The 21,708-nt window shown below is 49.6% G+C and overlaps 1 protein-coding gene across 1 annotated transcript; it reads left to right on the top strand.

Annotated features, from left to right (window-relative positions):
• The first annotated feature begins 380 nt into the window (after positions 1–380).
• SUV39H1 (SUV39H1 histone lysine methyltransferase) lies at positions 381–7,578 on the top strand. The gene is made up of 4 exons (XM_060002709.2): positions 381–1,135; positions 6,224–6,370; positions 6,453–6,582; positions 7,324–7,578. The coding sequence occupies exons 1-4, from the start codon at positions 404–406 to the stop codon at positions 7,455–7,457; spliced, it is 1,143 nt and encodes a 380-aa protein (XP_059858692.1). The 5' UTR covers positions 381–403; the 3' UTR covers positions 7,458–7,578.
• Positions 7,579–21,708: the final 14,130 nt, after the last annotated feature.

Raw genomic sequence — 21,708 nt, 5'->3', positions numbered from 1 at the left:
ACAGACTGTAGGGGCAAGGGTGGAAGCAGGGGGACAGGTGAGGAGGCTGCTGCACTCCAGGTGAGCAATGACGGTGGTGACGGTGACAGAGGTGTGAAGTGTAGGATTCTGGATGTAGCTTGAAGGCAGGGCTGACAGGATCTCCTGAGAGTGGATGTGGGGAGTGTGAGAAAAAGGAGTCAAGGATGACTTGGAGAGCTGGACTGAACAGCTAGCAGGAGGGAATATGTTTGGGAGATTAAATTAAAAGTTGGGATTTAGACAGATAGTAAGCGGGAGTGAGGGATTTGAACCCAGTGAGCCTCACTCTAGAGCCCATGCTTTTTAACCACTGCACAGAGTCATTCCAGGAAACGGGGGGAACAGTTTGGGTGTTGTCCACAGGCGTTGGGATGGAAGTCCCATGAGGGCTGGCCCAAGGGTCTCGTCTATCACTTACAGTGACCTCATCCCTCCCCATCCCACCTCCCAGGAACAGGAGTATTACCTGGTAAAATGGCGTGGGTACCCAGACTCAGAGAGCACCTGGGAGCCACGGCAGAATCTCAAGTGTGTGCGCATTCTCAAGCAGTTTCACAAGGACTTGGAAAGGGAGCTGCTCCGGCGGCACCACCGGTCAAAGCCACCCCGGCACCTGGACCCAAGCCTGGCCAACTACCTGGTGCAGAAGGCCAAGCAGAGGCGGGCGCTCCGGCGCTGGGAGCAGGAGCTCAACGCCAAGCGCAGCCACCTGGGACGCATCACCGTGGAGAACGAGGTGGACCTGGATGGCCCCCCACGGGCCTTCGTGTACATCAACGAGTACCGTGTCGGTGAGGGCATCACCCTCAACCAGGTGGCTGTGGGCTGCGAGTGCCAAGACTGTTTGTGGGCACCTGCTGGAGGCTGTTGCCCTGGGGCGTCGCTGCACAAGTTTGCCTACAATGACCAGGGCCAGGTGCGCCTGCGAGCCGGGCTGCCCATCTACGAGTGCAACTCCCGCTGCCGCTGTGGCTATGACTGCCCCAACCGCGTGGTACAGAAGGGCATCCGCTATGACCTTTGCATCTTCCGCACGGATGATGGACGTGGCTGGGGTGTCCGCACGCTGGAGAAGATCCGCAAGAACAGCTTCGTCATGGAGTACGTGGGAGAGGTAGGGAGACGGGGCTGTGCGCAGCTCTCCCCACGTGTGTTCCCACCGTGCGCGCCCAGCTCTCCCCACTGTGTGCCTGCAGCTTCCCTGCTTTCCCTGTGGGAAAGGTGTTGAGGGGGTTAACCTGAGTGTGAGAGGGACATCCTGGCAGGGGCGAGTATTCCAAGCTGGTAAAGGCACGTTGAAATACCTCCAGACTGGGTTGACTTCATAAGGGTACCTAGCAAAGAGGAAAGCGGGAACTGAAATCCAGGCAGCGTTCCTTTTAACAGGCCGTGTGGTCTGCACAGGATTGCGTCACCTGAAAAGGCACTTCCTCTTCTCATTTCATGAGGGTCCAGCTTATCACCAAGCTGTGTCTACCCAGAAGGAGCACCTTTTACTTATCTGCACAAAAGGAACACAGTCTGGAGTAGGACATAGACATGCCTTGGGGAGGTTGGCTACCTCCTCTTTTAGCCGCGCAGGACACTGGGGAAAGGCGGGCTGTGTCCAGCAGGCTAGCCGCTGGACCAGACGAGCCCCACATCTTAATGGCTTTGCATGCTATAAGTCCGTTTGCTCTACCAGTGTGGGCATTTGGGTCGTATCCTTCCACACGACGGCGTGGCCACCTAGGTTCTTTCCCTCTTGTGCCTGTGCCATGCCTTAGAGTCGCCTCTGATCCTCAGCATTGCCTGGCAAGTAGGCTGGGGGTTGCAGAAGGGGAGATTTCTGAGAGGCCAGGCCTGGACGCGGTGCATATCATGTCTGCCCGCACCTACTGGCTGGAACCGAGTCACTGGCCTTACCTCAGTGCAAAGCAGCTGTGAAGTGTGATTCAGCCATATGCCCAAGTGGAAAACAAAAAGGGATTTGGGTGAATAACTAGCAAGTATCTGCAACAGCAAGTGTCATCTTCTAAGATGGGACGTGGTGGGCATTTGGAGTGGGGCAGTTCTTTGTTACGTAGGACCGTCTCATGCATTGGGGAACATTTAACATCCCTGGACCTTGACCATTTAAATCCATGAGTGTGCCTTGTCACGATGACAACCCCAAACACCTCCGTATTTCTGTGGGTCTCTTAGGGGTATGACATGGCTGGGAAGTGACAGAATTGGCCTAAGGGACGCACACCTGAGGATGTCTACACTGTAGTGATAACACTGATGAAGAGGAGAGGCTCCTGCTCTGAGGAACTGTAAAGTAGAGAGGGTCATAGCCCCCGGAGCTGGGAGCGGGGCAGAGACCGTCTAGAAGCAGAGCAGTCCACACTGCAGAGGACCCTGACAGTCTGGACAAGGAGATGTCCACACCCCAGATAATCCCAGTGGTTGGGTGGAGGAAATGTCCACATGTTGAAGGACCTGACAGTCTAGAGGAAGAAGGAGGTGACCACAGCCCAGAGGGTTCCTGACAGTCTAGAGAAGGGGGGGTCCTGACAATCTGTAGGAAGAGGTGTCCATGTCCCAGAACGACCTGAGGAAGAGAGCAGGCTCTCCAGAGGACCCTGGCGGTCTGACTTAGGAAGTGTCCACACCCACACTGCCCTGACACTCAGGAAAGTGAAGTGTCCTCACTCCAGAGGGATAATGACAGTCTGAAGGAGCTCAGGTCTACACCTAAGAGACTCTGACAGCCTGGAGGAAGTGTCCACACCCTCAGCGCCCTGACACTCTGGTGGAGATGTCCAGACCTTAGAGGGACAGTGACAGTGTGGAAGAGATGTCACACCCCAGAGCTATGTTAGCAGTGCAGGGGATGAGGTGTCCACACCCACAGGAGTCAACAGTCCTAGAGGAAGTCCAGAGCAGTGGGTATCCCTAGCTTCACTGCACTGACAGTCTTTGGAGGAGCTGTCAACAGCACAGGAGAATCCTGACAGGCAAGGAGGAGGAAGAGTCTTCATCTCACTGGCATCCCAAGGTCCCCTGGGCCCAATACTTTTCCCACCATTCTTCCTTAGTGTCCTTACTCCTCCACGCTGTAAACATGGCGGTTTCTGGGGACCCTGCGGTGCTGTCCTACCGGGTGTTATCAAGGGCATATCCCCGACCCGTTCACCACACTGTCCTCCTCCAATCTGGACCTCCGTTCACTCTCCACCTCTGCACTGACAGTCCTTCCACGTGAGCTGCCCTTCCACGTTCTGTCAGAACATCTCCACCCTCACCCAGCAGAGAACATAGCCTGTGTTATCAATTCTGAAACATGCACTTTCTTCATATTTTAACAACTCTGAAATGAAAGTGAGTCTCGCTTTAGTTTAATTAAATGATGGCATATCATCATTTAATTAGCAGCAGTTTTTCCTTTCTCGGGAAAGGGCGCACAAAATCAGGGAGCCTGTTAGATTTTGACAAGCTACGGTACTCATAACCACTCCTAACACAAAAACAAACAGAAATCCCTCTCACATCTCTGATCTTGTTGGATTTTGACAACAGCCCCTATCAGGTTGGGATGATTGTCACTGTCATCTCCATTCGACAGATGAGAAAACTGAGGCCCAGAGAGGTATAGTAAAGTGCTCAGTCACCAAGCTAGTAAAGTGGGTAAAAAAGGCCCAAATGTCTAAAACTGGTGTGCTGCCAAACCTGGTGGAGTGTTGTTTTTTGGATTTGGGGGAGCGGGGTTGGCTGAGGAAACAGGGGCAGGGAGAGAACATTCAGGATCCCATATCTGGGACGGGGCAGAGCAGCAACTGGACTCTGAGTCTTCTGGTTCCCATTCCCATCAAAACCCTTTCCCGGCTGCCAGCTTCTAGCCCATCTGTCTTCCCCAGTCACTCCAGAGAATTGCTGGGGAGCAGGGAAATGGACTGATTTGTTCTCAGGTTTTCAGGGTGGACCACCCCTTACAGAGTGGGAATGAAAAGAAGACAGAGAGAAGGAACCGTTTGTGCCCTGCAGGGTTTGCAGTGTGACTCACTCCTGGGGAGACTGGGGGAGCAGGTAGGGGCAGAACAGGCAGGAAGATGGAGACTGAGGAGGAGGTGGGCATTCCCTCTGGTTGGGGAGGGGCCCAAAGGGAAAAGCTGGCCCAGACACCACCCAGTATGCTCATGAGCCCAGGAGAGGCTGTCCTTTGATCCCAGGCTTCTGAAGGCAGCGGTGGGTGGGGATTGGGAGCTTCAGGAAGGCTGCACAGAGAAGTGACATCTTTGGGAGCTGATGTCACAAGGAAGAGTATGTGGGAGGTGGAGGGAAACTGACCTTGATATACTCTTCCTCAAAATGCTTCTGTGGCTCCTGTTTTGTCCCTCAGGAGAGTCCCCACTTTTCAATCTGGTCAAAGCCCTTGTGTGATCTGCAGTTTGCTTTGATGGTGTATCTTTTTTCCACTGCCCCTTAAACTCTAAGCACTGTGGGTGTCTGAGTCCATCTATGTTACCAGATTGTGACCCACAAGGGCCAGACTGGACCTGGTCCCTGTGACTTCCCCACCAAATTGACCCCTGAGGGCCAGGACAAAGCCTGGTTCCTGTGTCTCCCCCACCCAACTGTAACCCCTGAGTACTGGGACCAGGCACAGGGTAGGCCTCATGAAAATCCACTGAATGAATGAATGAACAAACAAAAATTGAGGGTATGGGGGAGCCAGTTTCCTCACGGAATGGAGCTGGAGTATGGGGCAGTGAGCAGTGCGGCCTGAGGGATAGGCCTTGGTCTTCTAAGGGGGTTGTTGATTGGCATTCAGCACGGAACAGAGGCTGGAGGTGATGGTGGAGGAGGCAGGGAGGAGGCTAGAGAAAACGGAGGCTGGTCAAGACCAGAAGTAGGAAGAGCAAGGTCACTGGCTGGCTTGAGGATGAGCAAGGAAGGAGGCCCGGGTGGGTCTTGGGCTTATGCCCAGTGTGGCAGGAGGGTGGTGGTGGGCAGTGGGTCTCTGATGAAGGGAGAAGGAAGGAATAAGGGGTGTGGCGAGAAGAGAGTGCCTGAGTTGCCTATAGAACCACTGCTGGACAGAGGTCAGGTCTCCGAGCTAGAAAGCAGGATACAAATAATGGGCATCTGCTGTGTGTCTGCTGTGTACTGTGCTGGCACTTGTGTCTGAGGGCCGGGCAGAAACCCGGGAGTGGAGAACGAGGCCGGCCCTGGTCTAGGGGCACCCAGGCTGAGGAGGGGGCAATCTTGGCTACCGCGGGACCTCACCCAGAGGCATGTGCCCAGAAGAGGGGACATGAGGGATGGAGAGGAGGGATGGAGTGTGGCAGGGGCTGGGGTGAGGAATCCGTCACCAGCATTTGGGAGGCAAGGACAGGCAGGGCTAGGTTAATGGTCCAGTTACTAGGACAGATGGGGACCCATCTGGGGAGGAGGAAATGCCTACTGCTGTCTTAAATACCAGTTGTTGGCAGTGTGCGGTGTCAGGGCTGAGCGAGGTGCTCTACTCTGTGCTCTGGTCCCCTTTCTTTCCTCTTCCATCTCTGAGTTTTTGGCCTTGGTCTCTTTTTTGTGATCTCAGACTCCTTGGGGTCTTGGGCCTTTTTTCTGGACCTGGATCTTTTGCATTAAGATTCTGTCTGTTTCTAACTCTCTGCCTCTAGCTCTCTCTTCTGAGTCCCCTTCTCATTCACTCAGTCTCCCTTTTCCCAGGCCTCTCTCTTCAGCTTACTCTCCATGTTCCTTTTGCTGTCTGCACCGCCCTGCACTGGCTCGGTTCTCTAGTGCTGGATCCTGCAGCGCCTCAGGCTCTCTCGCCCTGGATCAGTCAGCCTCTCTCACCCCCACTCTCCCCACCCCTCTCTGTTGAGTACTGGGTCTTCTTCTTTCTCACCCTTGATCTGGGTCCCCTCACCATGTCCTACTATGGGTATCTCACTATGGGGACCTCTGTCTGTCACTCCTGGACCTTGTGGCCGCCCTCCGCCTACCGTTGAGACTCCCAGTGCCCTCCAGAGGGCTGAGAAGGGCTGACACACCCTGTGCGTCACTGCCTCGCATGTGTCCACACCGCCCAGCCCCGCTGAGCCAGCTGCAGGGTGCGGGTGCCTCCTTGCTCCCTTGTTCTCCTCCAGGGGGGCCATGCTAGGGGGTCGGGAGCTGTGCTGGCTTTCCTGAACCTTCTTGGCCAACCTCCCCTCCCCTGTGGCCTTCTCCTCAGATCATTACCTCAGAGGAGGCAGAGCGGCGGGGCCAGATCTACGACCGCCAGGGCGCCACCTACCTCTTCGACCTGGACTACGTGGAGGATGTGTACACCGTGGACGCCGCCTATTACGGCAACATCTCCCATTTTGTCAACCACAGTGTGGGTACCCCGAAGGCGGGCGGGGGGTCGGGAGGAGCAGGCTGGGCCCCTCCTCACCCTCCCACTGTTCTTTTTTGCCCAGTGTGACCCCAACCTCCAGGTGTACAACGTCTTCATAGACAACCTTGATGAGCGGCTGCCCCGCATTGCTTTCTTTGCCACAAGAACCATCCGGGCAGGCGAGGAGCTTACCTTCGATTACAACATGCAAGGTGGGGGTGGCAGGGGACCGCGGGCAGGGACACACGATGACGTGGGGCACAAGGACCCTTCCCCAAGGAACTTTAAGATGTTCTTACTCCCAGTCTCATATCTGGACTCCTGGACCCCTGCCTACCCTTTGGGGGTCCCTTAATTCCCAGCCACTGGACCCCAATTCTGATACACTCATGCCACCTTCTCCCAGGGCTCCCGGGGGAGGATGTTTGGCTCAACAGTTATGACACTCCTCCTGACTCCAATCTTGTCTGAATTTCCCCAGTCCCCCAACCCTCCCCACTCCTAACCCCCTTTGGCCTTCCTCATTCTAAGCCTCTGGACACCCTTGTGGCCTCCAACCAGTCCCCTTCTTGACCAACTAGCCACCTCTGAGACACTCGAGGGGGGATCTTTGGCAGGAGAGTTCAGATGCCCCTCTGGATGCCCAGGTGACCCTCCATTCCTGACCCCTGCCTGACACAACCCTCTTGGTTGCCCCTGACAGCTCCCTGACACCCCTCCTCCAAGAACCCCCAATCCCTGGCCATCTTCCTAATACCTGAACACCCATCTAGTGCTAAGCCCTGGCCCTTGCCTGAAACCACCAACCCCATGACCCCTTCCTGACCCAGACCTCAGACCTGCTCCCATCCCCTAAGATCCCTGGGTCCCGTGGTAAAAAGGGCAGTGGGACAACTTCATCTAGGCCTTCTATCTAACAAGTACCCCCCCCACCCCCGGCTATGACTCCACAGTGGACCCCGTGGACATGGAGAGCACCCGCATGGACTCCAACTTTGGCCTGGCCGGGCTCCCCGGCTCCCCCAAGAAGCGGGTCCGTATTGAATGCAAGTGTGGGACTGAATCCTGCCGCAAATACCTCTTCTAGCCCTTTGAAGTCTGAGGCCAGACTGACCATGGGGGCCTAAATATGCGTACCCCACCCACCCACTGCTGCCCTCCTGTTGAGGAACGACTGCCAGGGCCTCCTGCCTGCCTCTGCCTGCCCCCACCTGCCCCATGCTCGGCGCTGCGGGGCCATGGGGAGGACAGACTACAGGAGTTCCCTCTCCCTGTCCCAGCCCCATCCGTGGGTTGCACTTACCCCTGCCCACCTTCGGAAGTGATTTTTCAGCACCAGGACTTTCTGCAGTTGGGATTTCATCGCCTAGCAAGGAGGTCCAAGGGCTGAGCCCCAGCCCAGACCCAGAATAGAAAGACGTTTGTTTTTGCACCTGCTTCTGCCTGGAGCTTGAGGGGTCTGTTGCAGGCCCTCTCCCCACTACCCCAAGGGTGTGGGGAAGCGGCCCCAGGACAGGCTGATACCAGAGCCCAGGGTTCCCAGCCCACTGTCTCCCCTACCACAGAAACGTTGTGCTAGTGAAAGAAAGGGGGTCTCCAAGGCTGGGGTCTGAGGCTGGTTCCTGCTTATGCTTGCATGCTCCTAGTGTTGGCCTAAGAGCCGTAGGGTCTCTTTTTCAGGGCTGTGCGTCTGAGAAGTGGACACCCACATGCCACTGGAAGGACAGTGGATGCCCATGGCCTGTTGGCCAGTGAAAGGCAGTCCAGACTTTCCCAGCCCTTAAGGTGGGCTGGGACTGAGCTTTGCCTTTGGGAGTACATAGAAGGTGCCCAGGGCTCTCAGGAGCTCAAAGGGTGCTGGGAGCTCTAAACCTGGGGTGCGACGACTGCTGGGAGTACCCAGAGCTGGAACTGAGACCTGGCTAGGCTGTAGATAGCACTTAGGACAAAATGTGCATTGATGGGGCGTTGATGAGGTGCCAGGCACTGGGCAGAGCACCTGGTCCATGTGGATTGTCTCAGGGAAGCCTTGGAAACAATGGAGGTGGATCCCAGGAACGGGCCCATGTGGCAGAAGGCAAAGCGCAGGCCAAGAATGGGGGTGGGGCTGGCTTACCCACGAGGGTGTGGTGAGGCGAGGGGAGCCTCTGCTGCCTCCCAGCCCTGGCCCTTTGTGCTCACCTTGGGTCCACTGGTCTCAAAAGTTACCTGCCCACAAATGTACAAAAGGTGAAGGCTCTGATGGCTGCCTCGCCCCTTGCTTCCCCTGTGAGGTCTTCTCTAGGAAGCCTTCCCTGACTACCTGTGCGTAGTGTCCCTACGTGACATTGTGTGCCCTGCCACCAGATCTGTGTGTCCGTTTATATGTCCGTCTGTGTGTCCGTGCTCCCACCCCAGACTGACCTTCAGGCATGGACTGAATCTGATTCTTCTCTTGTATATCCCTCAGCCCTACCCAGCCTGGGATGGGCATCAATAAAACAAATTATTGACTGAACAAACCAAGGTGTGGGGATTGAAGACCTTGTGTAGGTGGGGGTTGGGGAGGTGAGAGGCTGGGAGCCGGGGGCGCCCAGGAACGCAGTCCTCCAACCTCAGTCATTTGACTAACACTCCCCACAGTGCACCACTTGCACCGTCGTCTACATAACATCCTGACCTAAAATAAGCTTGCTTTATACTTAAATTTTATAATGCACTGAAAAAGCAAACTAAATCCATTGCTGTTTAAATGGACAAACCATTATCACTGGCCGTAAACAAAAACCAGAGAAATAAATACAGTGGAGATAGATACAGAAATAAGACACAATTCTAGCTGGATCCTCCCTGCTCTTCAAAGTTTTGAGCCCAAAGCCTGCCTACTGCATTCAAAGAGAAAAGTTTGTGTGTGCTGGGGGAAGGTTTTTCTGCAAATATTTATTGAGCACCTATACGTGCCAGGGTATAGAGCAGATAACAATGAGATGGTGTTTCAAGTATATGTACTTGTTTTTATCACCCCTCAACCTGAACGTGAGCCAGTGCCCTTTGGTTTTGCTCAGAGACTGCACATGCTGTGGCACATACCCAAAGATTTCAAAGACCTCACACACAGGTGACAGAATCCTCAACAGCTCAGAGACCTCAGGGCACCTAGGGCATGAGCCTCCAAACAGCTCATAGACCTTATACATTGGATATTGACCCCAAACCTCAGGGACCTCACACCCTGGGACATACATCTCCCTACAGCTCAGCAATCTCATACCTAGGCACAAACCCCACATCACTGAGGCTGCACTGAAGCCAGGGGACACAGACTTCCAAAGAACTCCGAGACCTCAGATGCTGCCTCATACACTGCATTGGATTCATGGGCTAGAGATGCACAAACATCTCAAATACCTCACAATCTGGAATACTGCTCCCCAAGCTATTTGGAGCCTTCACACCCTGATCATCGAGTCCCAAACTGCCCAGAGGCCTCATAGCCTCAGATAACCCCCCAAAACAGCTGAGATGTGACACCCCAGACATGGACCGCCCAAACACCCGAGAGACTTCATACTCTGAACACAGATCCCTAAGTTATTCCAAAACCTCATACCTTAGACATGGACCCCCAAGTTGCTAAGACACCCCGGAACACAGAGCACTAAACACCCCAGAGCCCTTGCTCCCTAGAACACAGTGCCGCAAACAACTCAGACTCAAGTCTTGAACAGAGACCCCAAAGAGCTTAGAGATCTCAGAGCCCAGAAACAGACACAGTTCAGAGAATTCCGACTCTGGGAAACATCTATACATGGTTCAGAGACCTCACACCTTCTGACACAGACCTCTAAACAGTTCAGAGTCAGGGCATCCTAGGAAAGACTACCAAGCAATTCAGAGACCTCACGCTTTGCAACCCACATACATACCCAAAGAGTTCAGAGACCTGAAAATCTCACTACAGGCCCCCACAAAGCTCAGAGACTTCACAGCTGGTGATAAAGACCCACCAACTTCTTGAAGAACTTACAAACTTGGGTAAAGATGGAGAAATGGTTCAGAGACCTCAAACCCTCTTCTCAGACCACCAGACAGCTGAGAGACCTCACAACACGAACATGATGCTAGACAGCACCAAAATCACATCCGCTGGGACACGGGACCTAACCCAGCTCAGCAACGTCACACTCTCGACAGATTCCTGTTCAGAGATGTCACGTACTGAACACAGATTTCCCCCAAATAGAGCCTTCAAACACTGAGACAGACCCCCAAACAGCTCAAAGGCCTCTTATTCTAGTTCACAGAAGAGCTCAGAGATCCGAAGATCTGGACATGGATCCTTTACACAGCTTCTAGACTTCAGGTCCTGTGATACAGACCCCAGATAACTCTGAGGTCACACGTCCTGGACACAGACCCCAAACAGCTTAGAAACCTCACATCCTAGGCTAACATCCCCAGCAAAAATCACAGACCCGCAAACGACTGAGAAATAGCACACCTTGGACTCAGACCTCAAAACCACTCAAGGAATTTGCACTTTGTACTCATATCCAGAAAGATTTCAGATACCTGACCTTTATGGACACAGATCACCAAACAGCCCAGAAACCTCACAAACCTGGGCAAAGTCTGCTACAAATGGCAGAGAGACCTCATAACTGGGACACAGACCCACAACAGCTTGGGGACCTCGCATCATGGAGGCACAAAAACGGCTCAGACACAGCACATCCTGGCTACGTGTGCCCACACACAAGCACCTCACATTCTGGGACAGAAACCCCCATAGAGTTCATTAACCTCACAGCCTGGAAAGTAGACCCACAAACAGGCCAGAGACCTCACATGTCAGACATACCACACCAAAATGCTCAGAGTTAACAAACCTTACACCCTAGGAGACAGACCCCTACACAGCTCAGAAACATAATAACCTGGACACGGACCCCCAAACACCCAAGAGACATCATAAACTGGTGACAGAACCCCAAACTGCTCAGAGACCTCAAACTCTGGAAACAGACCCCCTAGTAAGTCAGAGGCCTCACATCCTGGGACAGAGACTCCCCCAACAGGAGCTACCTCACCCTTGGAAACATACCCCAACGGTTAGGGATCTCAATATCAAGGGATACAGAGATCAGAGATCTCACACTCTGGGACACAGAGGTCTGAACCAGTAGAAAGACCTCAGCAGAAAGACCTCAAACTCTGGAAGCAGATCCTGAAACTGCCCCGAAAAATCACACCCAAAGACAAAACCCCCAGCATCAGAGAGAGCTCACTCCCTGGGACATGGGCTCAAAACGGATCAGAGGGGTGACACCCAAACAGCTCAGCCACCTCTCCCCTGGAACGAGAGACTTCTAAGTAGTTCAGAGACATCATACTCTGCACAGAGACCACTACAGAGTTGAGAGATTTCACACACCGAATAAAGACCTCCAAATAGCTCAGAAAACTCACTAACCGGCACCCACCCACCCCCATCCCCCCATTAAAAGCTCAGAGAACTTGACCCTGGAACAAACCTCTAATGAGTCAGATAGCTCACACCCTGGGACTGAGGCCTCCGGAAAAGAAGACTTCACACCTGAAAATATGTCCCAAACGGGACCACAGACTCTAGGACAGTCACCCAAACAGCTCAGTGAACTCACCCCTGGAATGTAGACCAGAAGAAGCTCAGAACCCCCAAATCCAGGATTCAGAAATCCTTCTGAGACTTAGGATATAGACCCTAAAGTATAATTCAAAGAAAATATGCTGGACGCAGAACATTGAATAACTCAAGAGACCTCAAATTGTGAGACATACACACCCAAACAGATCAGGAAACTCACGCCCTGGGACACACACACACACACACACACACACACACACACACACACACAAACAGCTCAGAGAATTCAAATTCTAGGAAATCATGCCCCGAAAGAACAGACCTCACATCCTGTGACATACTCACATAAAGATCAAAAACCACACAGGCTGAGATATACACCCACAAACATTTCAGAGAAACAGCATCCAGGGACATATAACCACAAACAGATCACAGACCTCAATCCCTGCAACATTTGCACATAAAAATACAGACATGTCGCATGCCGGGATACATGCCAACAAACAGATCAGAGCATTCATATCCTGGGAAATACACCAAAGAATGGACAGACTGGGTACTCACACCCACAAAGAGACCAGAGACTCAAATCCTGGGACACAAACCCAAAACACCTCTGACACTATGGAGAACAGTATGGAGGTTCCTTAAAAAACTACAAATAGAACTACCATATGACCCAGCAATCCCACTACTGGGCATATACCCTGAGAAAACCATAATTCAAAAAGAGTCATGTACCAAAATGTTCATTGCAGCTCTATTTACAATAGCTAGGAGATGGAAGCAACCTAAGTGTCCATCATCGGATGAATGGATAAAGAAGATGTGGCACATATATACGATGGAATATTACTCAGCCATAAAAAGAAACGAAATTGAGTTATTTGTGGTGAGGTGGATGGACCTAGAGTCTGTCATACAGAGTGAAGTAAGTCAGAAAGAGAAAGAGAAATACCGTATGCTAACACATATATATGGAATCTAAGAAAAAAGTCATGAAGAACCTAGGGGTAAGATGGGAATAAAGACACAGACCTACTAGAGCATGGACTTGAGGACACGGGGAGGGGGAAGGGTAAGCTGTGACAAGGTGAGAGAGTAGCATGGACATATATACACTACCAAACGTAAAATAGCTGGCTAGTGGGAAGCAGCCGCATAGCACAGGGAGATCAGCTAGGTGGTCTGTGACCACCTAGAGGGGTGGGATAGAGAGGGTGGGAGGGAGACGCAAGAGGGAGGGGATATGGGAACATATGTATATGTATAACTGATTCACTTTGTTATAAAGCAGAAACTAACACACCATTGTAAAGCAATTATACTCCAATAAAGATGTTAAAAAAAAAACAACCACCTCTGAGACCTCACATGCTGGGACAAAGAAAGACAGGTCAAAACCGTGTGACCTGGGACACAGAGTCCCAAACAGGTGAGACACCATACACTGTTGACGGACATACAAAAACAGACCCTCACATCCTGAGACACACCACCACTAGGGATCAGGTGTCTCACGTCTTGAAGTACACCCACAAACAAATGTGACAGCCGGGGACAGGGACCCCCACATGGATCAGAGACTTCACACCCTTGGACATACACCCACAGACAGGTAATAGACCTTGCAAGCTGGAAATACACACAGCACTAGATGAAATACCTCTCATGCTGGGACATAGACCCTAAAAGAGGTCAGAGAACTTATGTCTTGGGACATATGCCCACAATCACAACAGAGACCTCAGACCCTGAGACACAAAACATCAGACAGAGAGCATACACCACGGAATGTACACCCACAAAGGGATCAGATACTGCCCACCCTGGGACATACATCAAAAAAGACCAGAGAGAGGCACATTCCAGGAAATATACTTTAAAATCCTGGGAAACAGCAAAACGTACACGCAAAGTGGAGAGAGACACACATTCTGGAATACTCACCCACAAAGAGATTAGAGACCTCAAACACTGGGACATTCGCCCACAAGCAGATCAGAGACCACACAACCTGGGACACATACCAACAAACAGTTTGGGATTTCACATCCTGGAATAAACAGCAAGAAACAAATCAGAGACCTCAAAAGCTTGACAATACACATGAAGATATCAGGGCTATCACATACTGGGACATATAGCGACAAAATGTTCACAGACCTCACATACTGGGAAATACACACAGAAACAGATCAGAGGGAATCCCCTGATGGTCCAGTGGTTAGGACTTGGCACTTTCACTGCCGGGGCCCAGGTTCAATCCCCGGTTGGGGAACTAAGATCCTGCAAGCTGCGTAGCATGGCCAAAAAAAATAAAAATGAAACAAAGAAAGAAAGAAAGAAACAGATCAGAAACCTCGCATCCTAGGACACACACCCTCAAATAGATCACAGACATGAAATCCTGCAAAACACCCACAAACCATTTACAAACCTTGCATCCTGGAACATACAACAAATCAGAGACCTCACATCTGGCAACTACACCCAAAGAGAATACAGATAACACATCCTCAGACAGACACCCAGAAGCATATCAGTGACCTGAGGTTCTGGGAAGACAACAGCAAACAGATCAGAGACCTCGCATCAGCAAAATAAACACGCAAAGTGGAGAGAGACACACATTCTGGAATACTCATCCACAAACAGCTCCCCCAAAAATCACATATTGGGAAATACACCCACAAACACCTCAGAGACTTCACATCCTTGGACATTCACCAACAGACCAGACACATCAAAACCTACAAATCAGGCTTCCCTGGTGGTGCAGTGGTTGAGAGTCCGCCTGCCAATGCAGGGGACACGGGTTCGTGCCCCGGTCCGGGAAGATCCCACATGCCACGGAGCGGCTGGGCCCGTGAGCCATGGCCGCTGAGCCTGCGCGTCCGGAGCCCGTGCTCCGCAACGGGAGAGGCCACAACAGTGAGAGGCCCGCGTACCGCAAAAAAAAAAAAAAAAAAAAAAAAACCCTACAAATCACACATGGAAATCAGTCCTCATATATAGGGGGATACACCCACAAATAGATCAGAGGGCTCAAGTCCTGGGATGTACATTGACAAAAAGATTAGAGACATCACAACCTGGATACAAAACAAACAAACAAAGACTTCAAAGCCTGCAACATCCATCCACAATCAAGTTAGATACTCCATGAGCTGCAAAATACACCCAGAAAATACACCGGATGGCAGACGGGACATCTTGTGGTATAGCCCACAAACAGGTCAGAGGATCCAAGCACTGTAACTTCAAATCTTTCTCTCTGACCTCACAACATCTGCCATCACATCACCTTTTGTGACTTTACTTATGTCACCACATAGTCCTCCCTGTCTTGACACACACAGTCACTTGGTCTTCTCTGATCCTGAAGGTTCTGCCTCTGTCATATAAAGATTATACTGTGACCATACTGGACCCTCCTAAGTACTCCAGGATAACTGCCCCAATCTCAGGATGCTTACTAATACATATCTGCTAAGTCCCCTTTTCCAGGTAAGACAACACATTAACAAGTTCCAGGAATGGGGTGAGGACATATTTGATGATCCATTATTTGAGCAAACAGAATATACATGCACAAACAAAAAGAAACCTCACATCCTGGGACATACATCCATGAAGTGCTCAAAAAATTCACATCTGGAACCACTCACCTCCAAAGAAATCAGAGACCTTCCACCCAGGGACATACATGCAAAAGATGAGAGAGCCGCACATTCTTGGTGCTGTAACAAATCACCATAATCTTATTGTCATAAAACAACACAAATATGTTATCTTACATTTCTGCAGATCAGAAGACTGGCAAGGAGTCTTACAAAGTAAAAGTCAAGGTGTCGGCAGAGCTGGCCTCCTTCTAGAGTTCCTAAGCGAGAATCCAGTTCCTATAGGCCGCCTGCATTCCCGAGCTCATGGCCCCTTCCTCCATCTTCAAAGTCAGCAGTGTTTCATCTTCAAATGTCTCTCTCTTTGTATTCATCTATCTCTATCTCCATCTCTCTTTGATCTCTGCTTATGTCATCACGTCACCTTTTCTGACTCCACTTCTGTCACGACATTGTGTTCTCTGACTCTTGCCTTCATGCTTCCCTCATATAAGGACACTTGTGATTACACTGGGCCTACCCAGGTAATCTGGGATAACCTCCTCATCTCAGGATGTCTAAATTAATCATACCTGCAAAGTCCCCTTTTCCATGTAAATTAACATAATCATAGTTTCCAGGGATTAGGAAGTGGACCTCTTGGCGGGGGGCTGTTATTCAGACACCAAAGACATACATGCACAAACAGCTCACAGAGCTCACGCTCTGAGTCATACACTTCCAAATAGATGAGACACCTCCCACCCTGTCATATTCCTCCAAAAAGAACAGAGAGACATACGTTTTGGAACACATACCCCAAAAGTGCTCAGAGTCCTCAATCACTTGGAATTAAACTCACCATCTGGGACATACACACACAAATTGCAGAGAGAAACACATTCTTAGACATAAACCCACAAAGAGCAGCAAACTGAACAGACCTCACACCTTGGATAAACCCACACAAAGAGATCAGGCACTCACATACTGTGATAAACACTCACAAACAGATCAGGGACCTCACAACCTGAGATAGATACCAACAACCAAATCAGAGATCTCAAATCCTGCAATATACACCCACCATCAAGTCAGAGACCTCATATGCTAGGAAAAAAAGGACCAGAAACCAATCATAGACCTGAGATCTTACAACATATGCCCATTAAAAGGTCAGAGAGCTTGTATTTTGGGACATCCTCCCAAACAGGTCAGAGGTTTCAAAACAAGGGAAATGACCCACCGAGAGCTCAGTAACCTCACAGCCTGGACATACACACCTTCAGATCAGGTAAGTATATAGATATAGACATAGATATAGATATATAGACACAGACTCACACATATATCAGCAAACAAACCAGAAATCTCATAAGCTTGGAAGTATCCTCCCCAAATATCAGAGATCTGACAACCTGGAACGTGCACACCCCAAGAGCTCAGAGAACTCACATCCTTGGGATGAACATTCATAAAGAGTTCAGAGACCGAACACTTCCTAGGACAAGCCAAAAGCAAATGGACTAGAGAACTCAGGTCCTGGGAGAACACCCTCCTACAGGTTGGAGACTTCACACTCTGGTTCACTGGCCAGTGAACACATCAGACATTTCACACCATCAGATGCTACCCACAAACAGATCAGGGCATTCACATCCTGGGACACAGACCAACAAAGGGATTACAGACCTCACCACCCGGACATGTAGCCACAAACAGATCAGAGACCTCAAACAAATAGTTCAGAGGCCTCACACCATGTGATATACACCATCAAACAGATCAGGGAGCTGAAATCCTGGGATATGCATCCACACACAGATTAGAGACCTCACAACCTGCACATGAAGTCACAAAAAGACCACAGACTTCAAACTCTGCAACGCATACCCACAAATAGATCAGAAACCTCAAGCCTTGGGTCATATATAACAAACAAATCAGAAAGTTCACATCCTGGGATATATTCCACAATGTTGAGGTCATAGATACCTGAGACCCACAAATGGATCAGAGACCTCAAGTCCTGCAACCCACAGTCACAATCAAGTCAGAGATCTTTCAGGGTAAGAAAACACCAGAAACAGATCAGAGACCTCACATACTGGAATGTGCTCCCCAGATCAGCTCAGACACCTCACATCCTAGGACACGCACACACAAAGAATGTGTGGAGACCTCACATTCTGAGACATATCCCCACAAACAGCTACAAGACCACAAGTTCTGGGACACACATCCTCAAACATTCAAAGACCTTTCAATATGGTTCACACACCCGCACACAGATCAGAGACCTCCCACCATCAGACACACACTCACAAACAGATCATGGAGTTCACATCCTGGCATGTGCACCGACAACCAGATAGAGACATCACAACCCGGCACACTGTTTATTTCCTATCGCTGTTGTAACAAGTCACAATCTTAGTATCATAAAACAACACCAGTTCATTACCTTACGTTTCCACAGGTCAGAAGCCAAAAAATGGGTTTCAATGGGCTAAACTCAAGTTGTGGGCAGAGCTTCATTTCTCCTGGAGGCTCTCTGGGAGAAGCTGTTTCCTTGCCTTTTCCAGTACCTGAAGCTGCCTGCGTTTGTTAGCTCGTGGCCCCTTCCTCCAACTTTAAAGCCAGCAGCGTTTTCATCTTCAAATCTCTCTCTCTGATTTCTATTTGTGTCATCACATCTGCTTCTCTGACTGACCGCTCTGTCTCTCTCCTATAAGCACCCTTGTGATGACACTGTGCTCACCTGGAAAATTCAGGATAATCTCCTCCATCTCAAGATGATTACTTAATCACACCTACAAAGGACTTTTTAACTTGTTCCAGAGATTAGGACATGGACAGCTTTCAGGGACCTTTATTCCACCAACCCCAGATATACTTCCACAAGCAATTAAAAACACCCCATCCTGAGATGTATGCGCATAAGTAGCTCAAAGACCTCACATTCCATGCCATACAATTCCAAGTAGGTCAGACACCTCCCAACCTTGGCCATACATCCAAAAAAGAAGTGAGGCACACGTTCTGTGTCATCTACCCACAAACAGGGTAGGGACCTCACAAACTGGTACATATAACCACAAATAGAAGACATCTCACATCCTTGACAAACACACACAAAGAGATCAGAAACAAATACTGAGATAGAAAGGCAAAAACAGAACAGAGACCTCATCTGAGAAATGCGCCCACACACAGAAGAGAGACCTTGTATCCCAAGGCATACACCCACGAACAGATCAGAGATCTCAAGTCCTGCAACACACACCCACAATCAAAGAAGAAACCTCACATTCTAGGAAAAACACCTCGAGGCTGACTGTATACCTGACATCTTCACAGAACACCCACAAAGAGTTCCGAGGGTTCATGTCTTGGGACACAGACCCACAGAAAGATCAGAGACCTCAAGCCCTATGAAATACAGCCATAATGAGCTTCAAACCTCACACCTGGATATACACAGCGAAACAGATCAGAGACCGCTCATCCTGGTATGTATATATGCATATACATATGTATTTTTATATATGTATATGTATATATGTGTATCTATATATGTATATACATACATCACCAAATGAATCAGAAATCTCCTATTTCAGAAATACCTGTGAAACATCCAAGACCTACCAACCTAGAAATAACTCACAGACATCTCAGAGACCTCATATACGTACACACAAAAACAGTGCAGACAGACTTAGAGAGCAAACTTATGGTTACCAGGGGGGAAGGGTGGGGGGGGGGTGGGATAGTTAGTGAGTGTGGGATTGACATGTACACACTACTGTATTTAAAATGGATAAACAACAAAGACCTACTGTATAGCACAGGGAACTCTGCTCAATATTATGGAACAACCTAAATGGGAAAAGAATTTGGAAAATAATAGGTACATATATATGTATAACTGAATCACTTTGCTGTACATCTGAAACTAACACAACACTGTTCATCAACTATACTCCAATATAAAAGAAAAAGTTAAAAAATAATCAGTGCAGAGACCTCATATCCTGGGACATGCACTCACAAACAGACCAGAGCCCGCATGTCCTGGGATGTACACCCACAGAAATCTCAGAGCCCACAATTTTAGGGGGACACACACTCTCAAACAGGTCAGAGATCTCTCGCCCTGGTTCACACAGCCACACACAGTTCAGAGACCTCCACCATCAGACACACACTCACAAACACTGTGGAGTTCACATCCTCAGACAGCCAGATAGAGACACTGCAACCCGGGACACCGTATTCGTTTCTTATTGCTGTTCTAACAAATCACCACAATCTTAGTATCATGAAAAAACACAAATTTACTTATTATATTACATTTGTGTAGGTCAGAAACCCCAAAATGGGTCTTACAGTCCTAAAGTAAGGTGCGAACACAGCTGTCTTCCTTCTGGAGACTCTAGGGAGAATCCATTTTCTTGCCTTTTCCAGTTTCCAGAACTGCCTGCATTCTTGGTCCCTGGCCCCTTCCTACACCTGCAAAGCCGTAATCACTTCATCTTCAAATCTCACTGATCTCTGACTCTGCTTCCATCATCATATCTCCTCCCCGATTAGGGCTCCCTGGTCACATGCCCTTTGCTGGGACCTATTATTTGCCCAACTACAGACATATGTGCACAAACAATTAGAAATGTCACATCCTAGAATATACTCCCAACAACAGCTCAAGGACTTCACAAGCTGGGACACATACCCACAAACATCTCCATCATGAGATCACTGTATCTGACCTGGCCCATGTCATTACTTTGTGTTCCTGACAATAACCATCCTGTAGCCCTCATTTCATTGGATTACATTGGACCCACCTAGAAAACCTAAGAAAATCTCCCCATCTCAATATGCTTAATTTAATCACATCTGCAAAGTACCTTTTAACACATAAGGTCACATCTTCACAGTTTCCAAGGATGAGAACATGAGACAAGGATTACGACATCTTTAGGAGGCCTTAAGTCAGCAGAGCAGAGACATACACACACAATTAGAGACCTCACATCACAAAACACACACCTCCAAAAAGCTCAAAAAGCTAAAATCCTGGGGCATGCACCAGAAATAGCTCACATCCCTCATCCGGAGTCATACATCTAGAAAGTAATCAGAGACCTTCTACCCTCAGACATATATCTGAAGAGAGCAGAGAGATGTACATTGTGGGACACATACCCACAAACAGACAGACCTCACACCCTTGACTAACACGCCAAAGAGACCAGAAAAAAAAACTTTACATACTGTGATACACACACAAATGGATCAAAGACCTCATCTGAGAAATACAACCAAAAATGGCTCAGAGACCTCAAATCCAGCAATAAGAACCTACAACATGTTAGAGAGCTCATATAAAGTAATGAGCTCATATAAGTAATTAAAGATACTTGACATCTTGGAGAATATACCGACAAGGAGATGAGAGAGATCAAATCCTAGGGCACATACCTGCAAACAGATCAGAGACCTCAACCCTGAGATATACATCCAAAAAGAGCTTGGAAACCTCATACCTTGGATATACACACTTTAACACATAATAAACCTCTCATCCTGTTATATGTTTGAGCATATAAATCAGAAATCTCATACGCTTGCAAATAACACCAAAAGCATCAGAGATCTAACACCCTGCGGTATACAACCTCCAACAGCTCAGGGAACTCACGCCTGGGATATACATCCACAAAGGGCTCCGAGACCTCACGTCCTAGGACCTGTATTCAGAAACAGATCAGAGAACTCACATCCTGGGAAAACATCCTCAAACACATCAGAGTCGTTCTAACCTGGTTCATTTACCAGAAAACAGATCTGAATCTTCACACCATTAGACATATACCACCCCGCCCCCTCCTGACACACACACAAAGATCAGAGAGTTCACATCCTGGGATACACCTCAACAAACAGATTAGAAACCTCACAACCTGGACATGTAACACAAAGAGACCACAGACCTCAAACCCTGCAACCTATGCCTTCAAAAAGATCAGAGAGCGGCTTCCCTGGTGGCACAGTGGTTGCCGATGCAGGGGACACGGGTTCGTGCCCCGGTCCAGGAAGATCCCACGTGCCGCGGAGCGGCT

This window comes from Delphinus delphis, chromosome X (assembly GCF_949987515.2).
Source record: "Delphinus delphis chromosome X, mDelDel1.2, whole genome shotgun sequence".
Classification (NCBI taxonomy): domain Eukaryota; kingdom Metazoa; phylum Chordata; class Mammalia; order Artiodactyla; family Delphinidae; genus Delphinus; species Delphinus delphis.
The sequence above is the reverse complement of the archived record's forward strand: the minus strand, read 5'-3'. Positions and strand labels throughout refer to the sequence as shown.

Excerpts from the sequence above, each read along its gene's own strand:
- SUV39H1 (XM_060002709.2), top strand. The coding sequence starts at position 404 with ATGAGGGCTGGCCCAAGGGTCTCGTCTATCACTTACAGTGACCTCATC. Across the intron at positions 1,136-6,223 it reads TCATGGAGTACGTGGGAGAG|ATCATTACCTCAGAGGAGGC; the intron begins GTAGGGAGACGG and ends CCTTCTCCTCAG. Across the intron at positions 6,583-7,323 it reads CTTCGATTACAACATGCAAG|TGGACCCCGTGGACATGGAG; the intron begins GTGGGGGTGGCA and ends ATGACTCCACAG.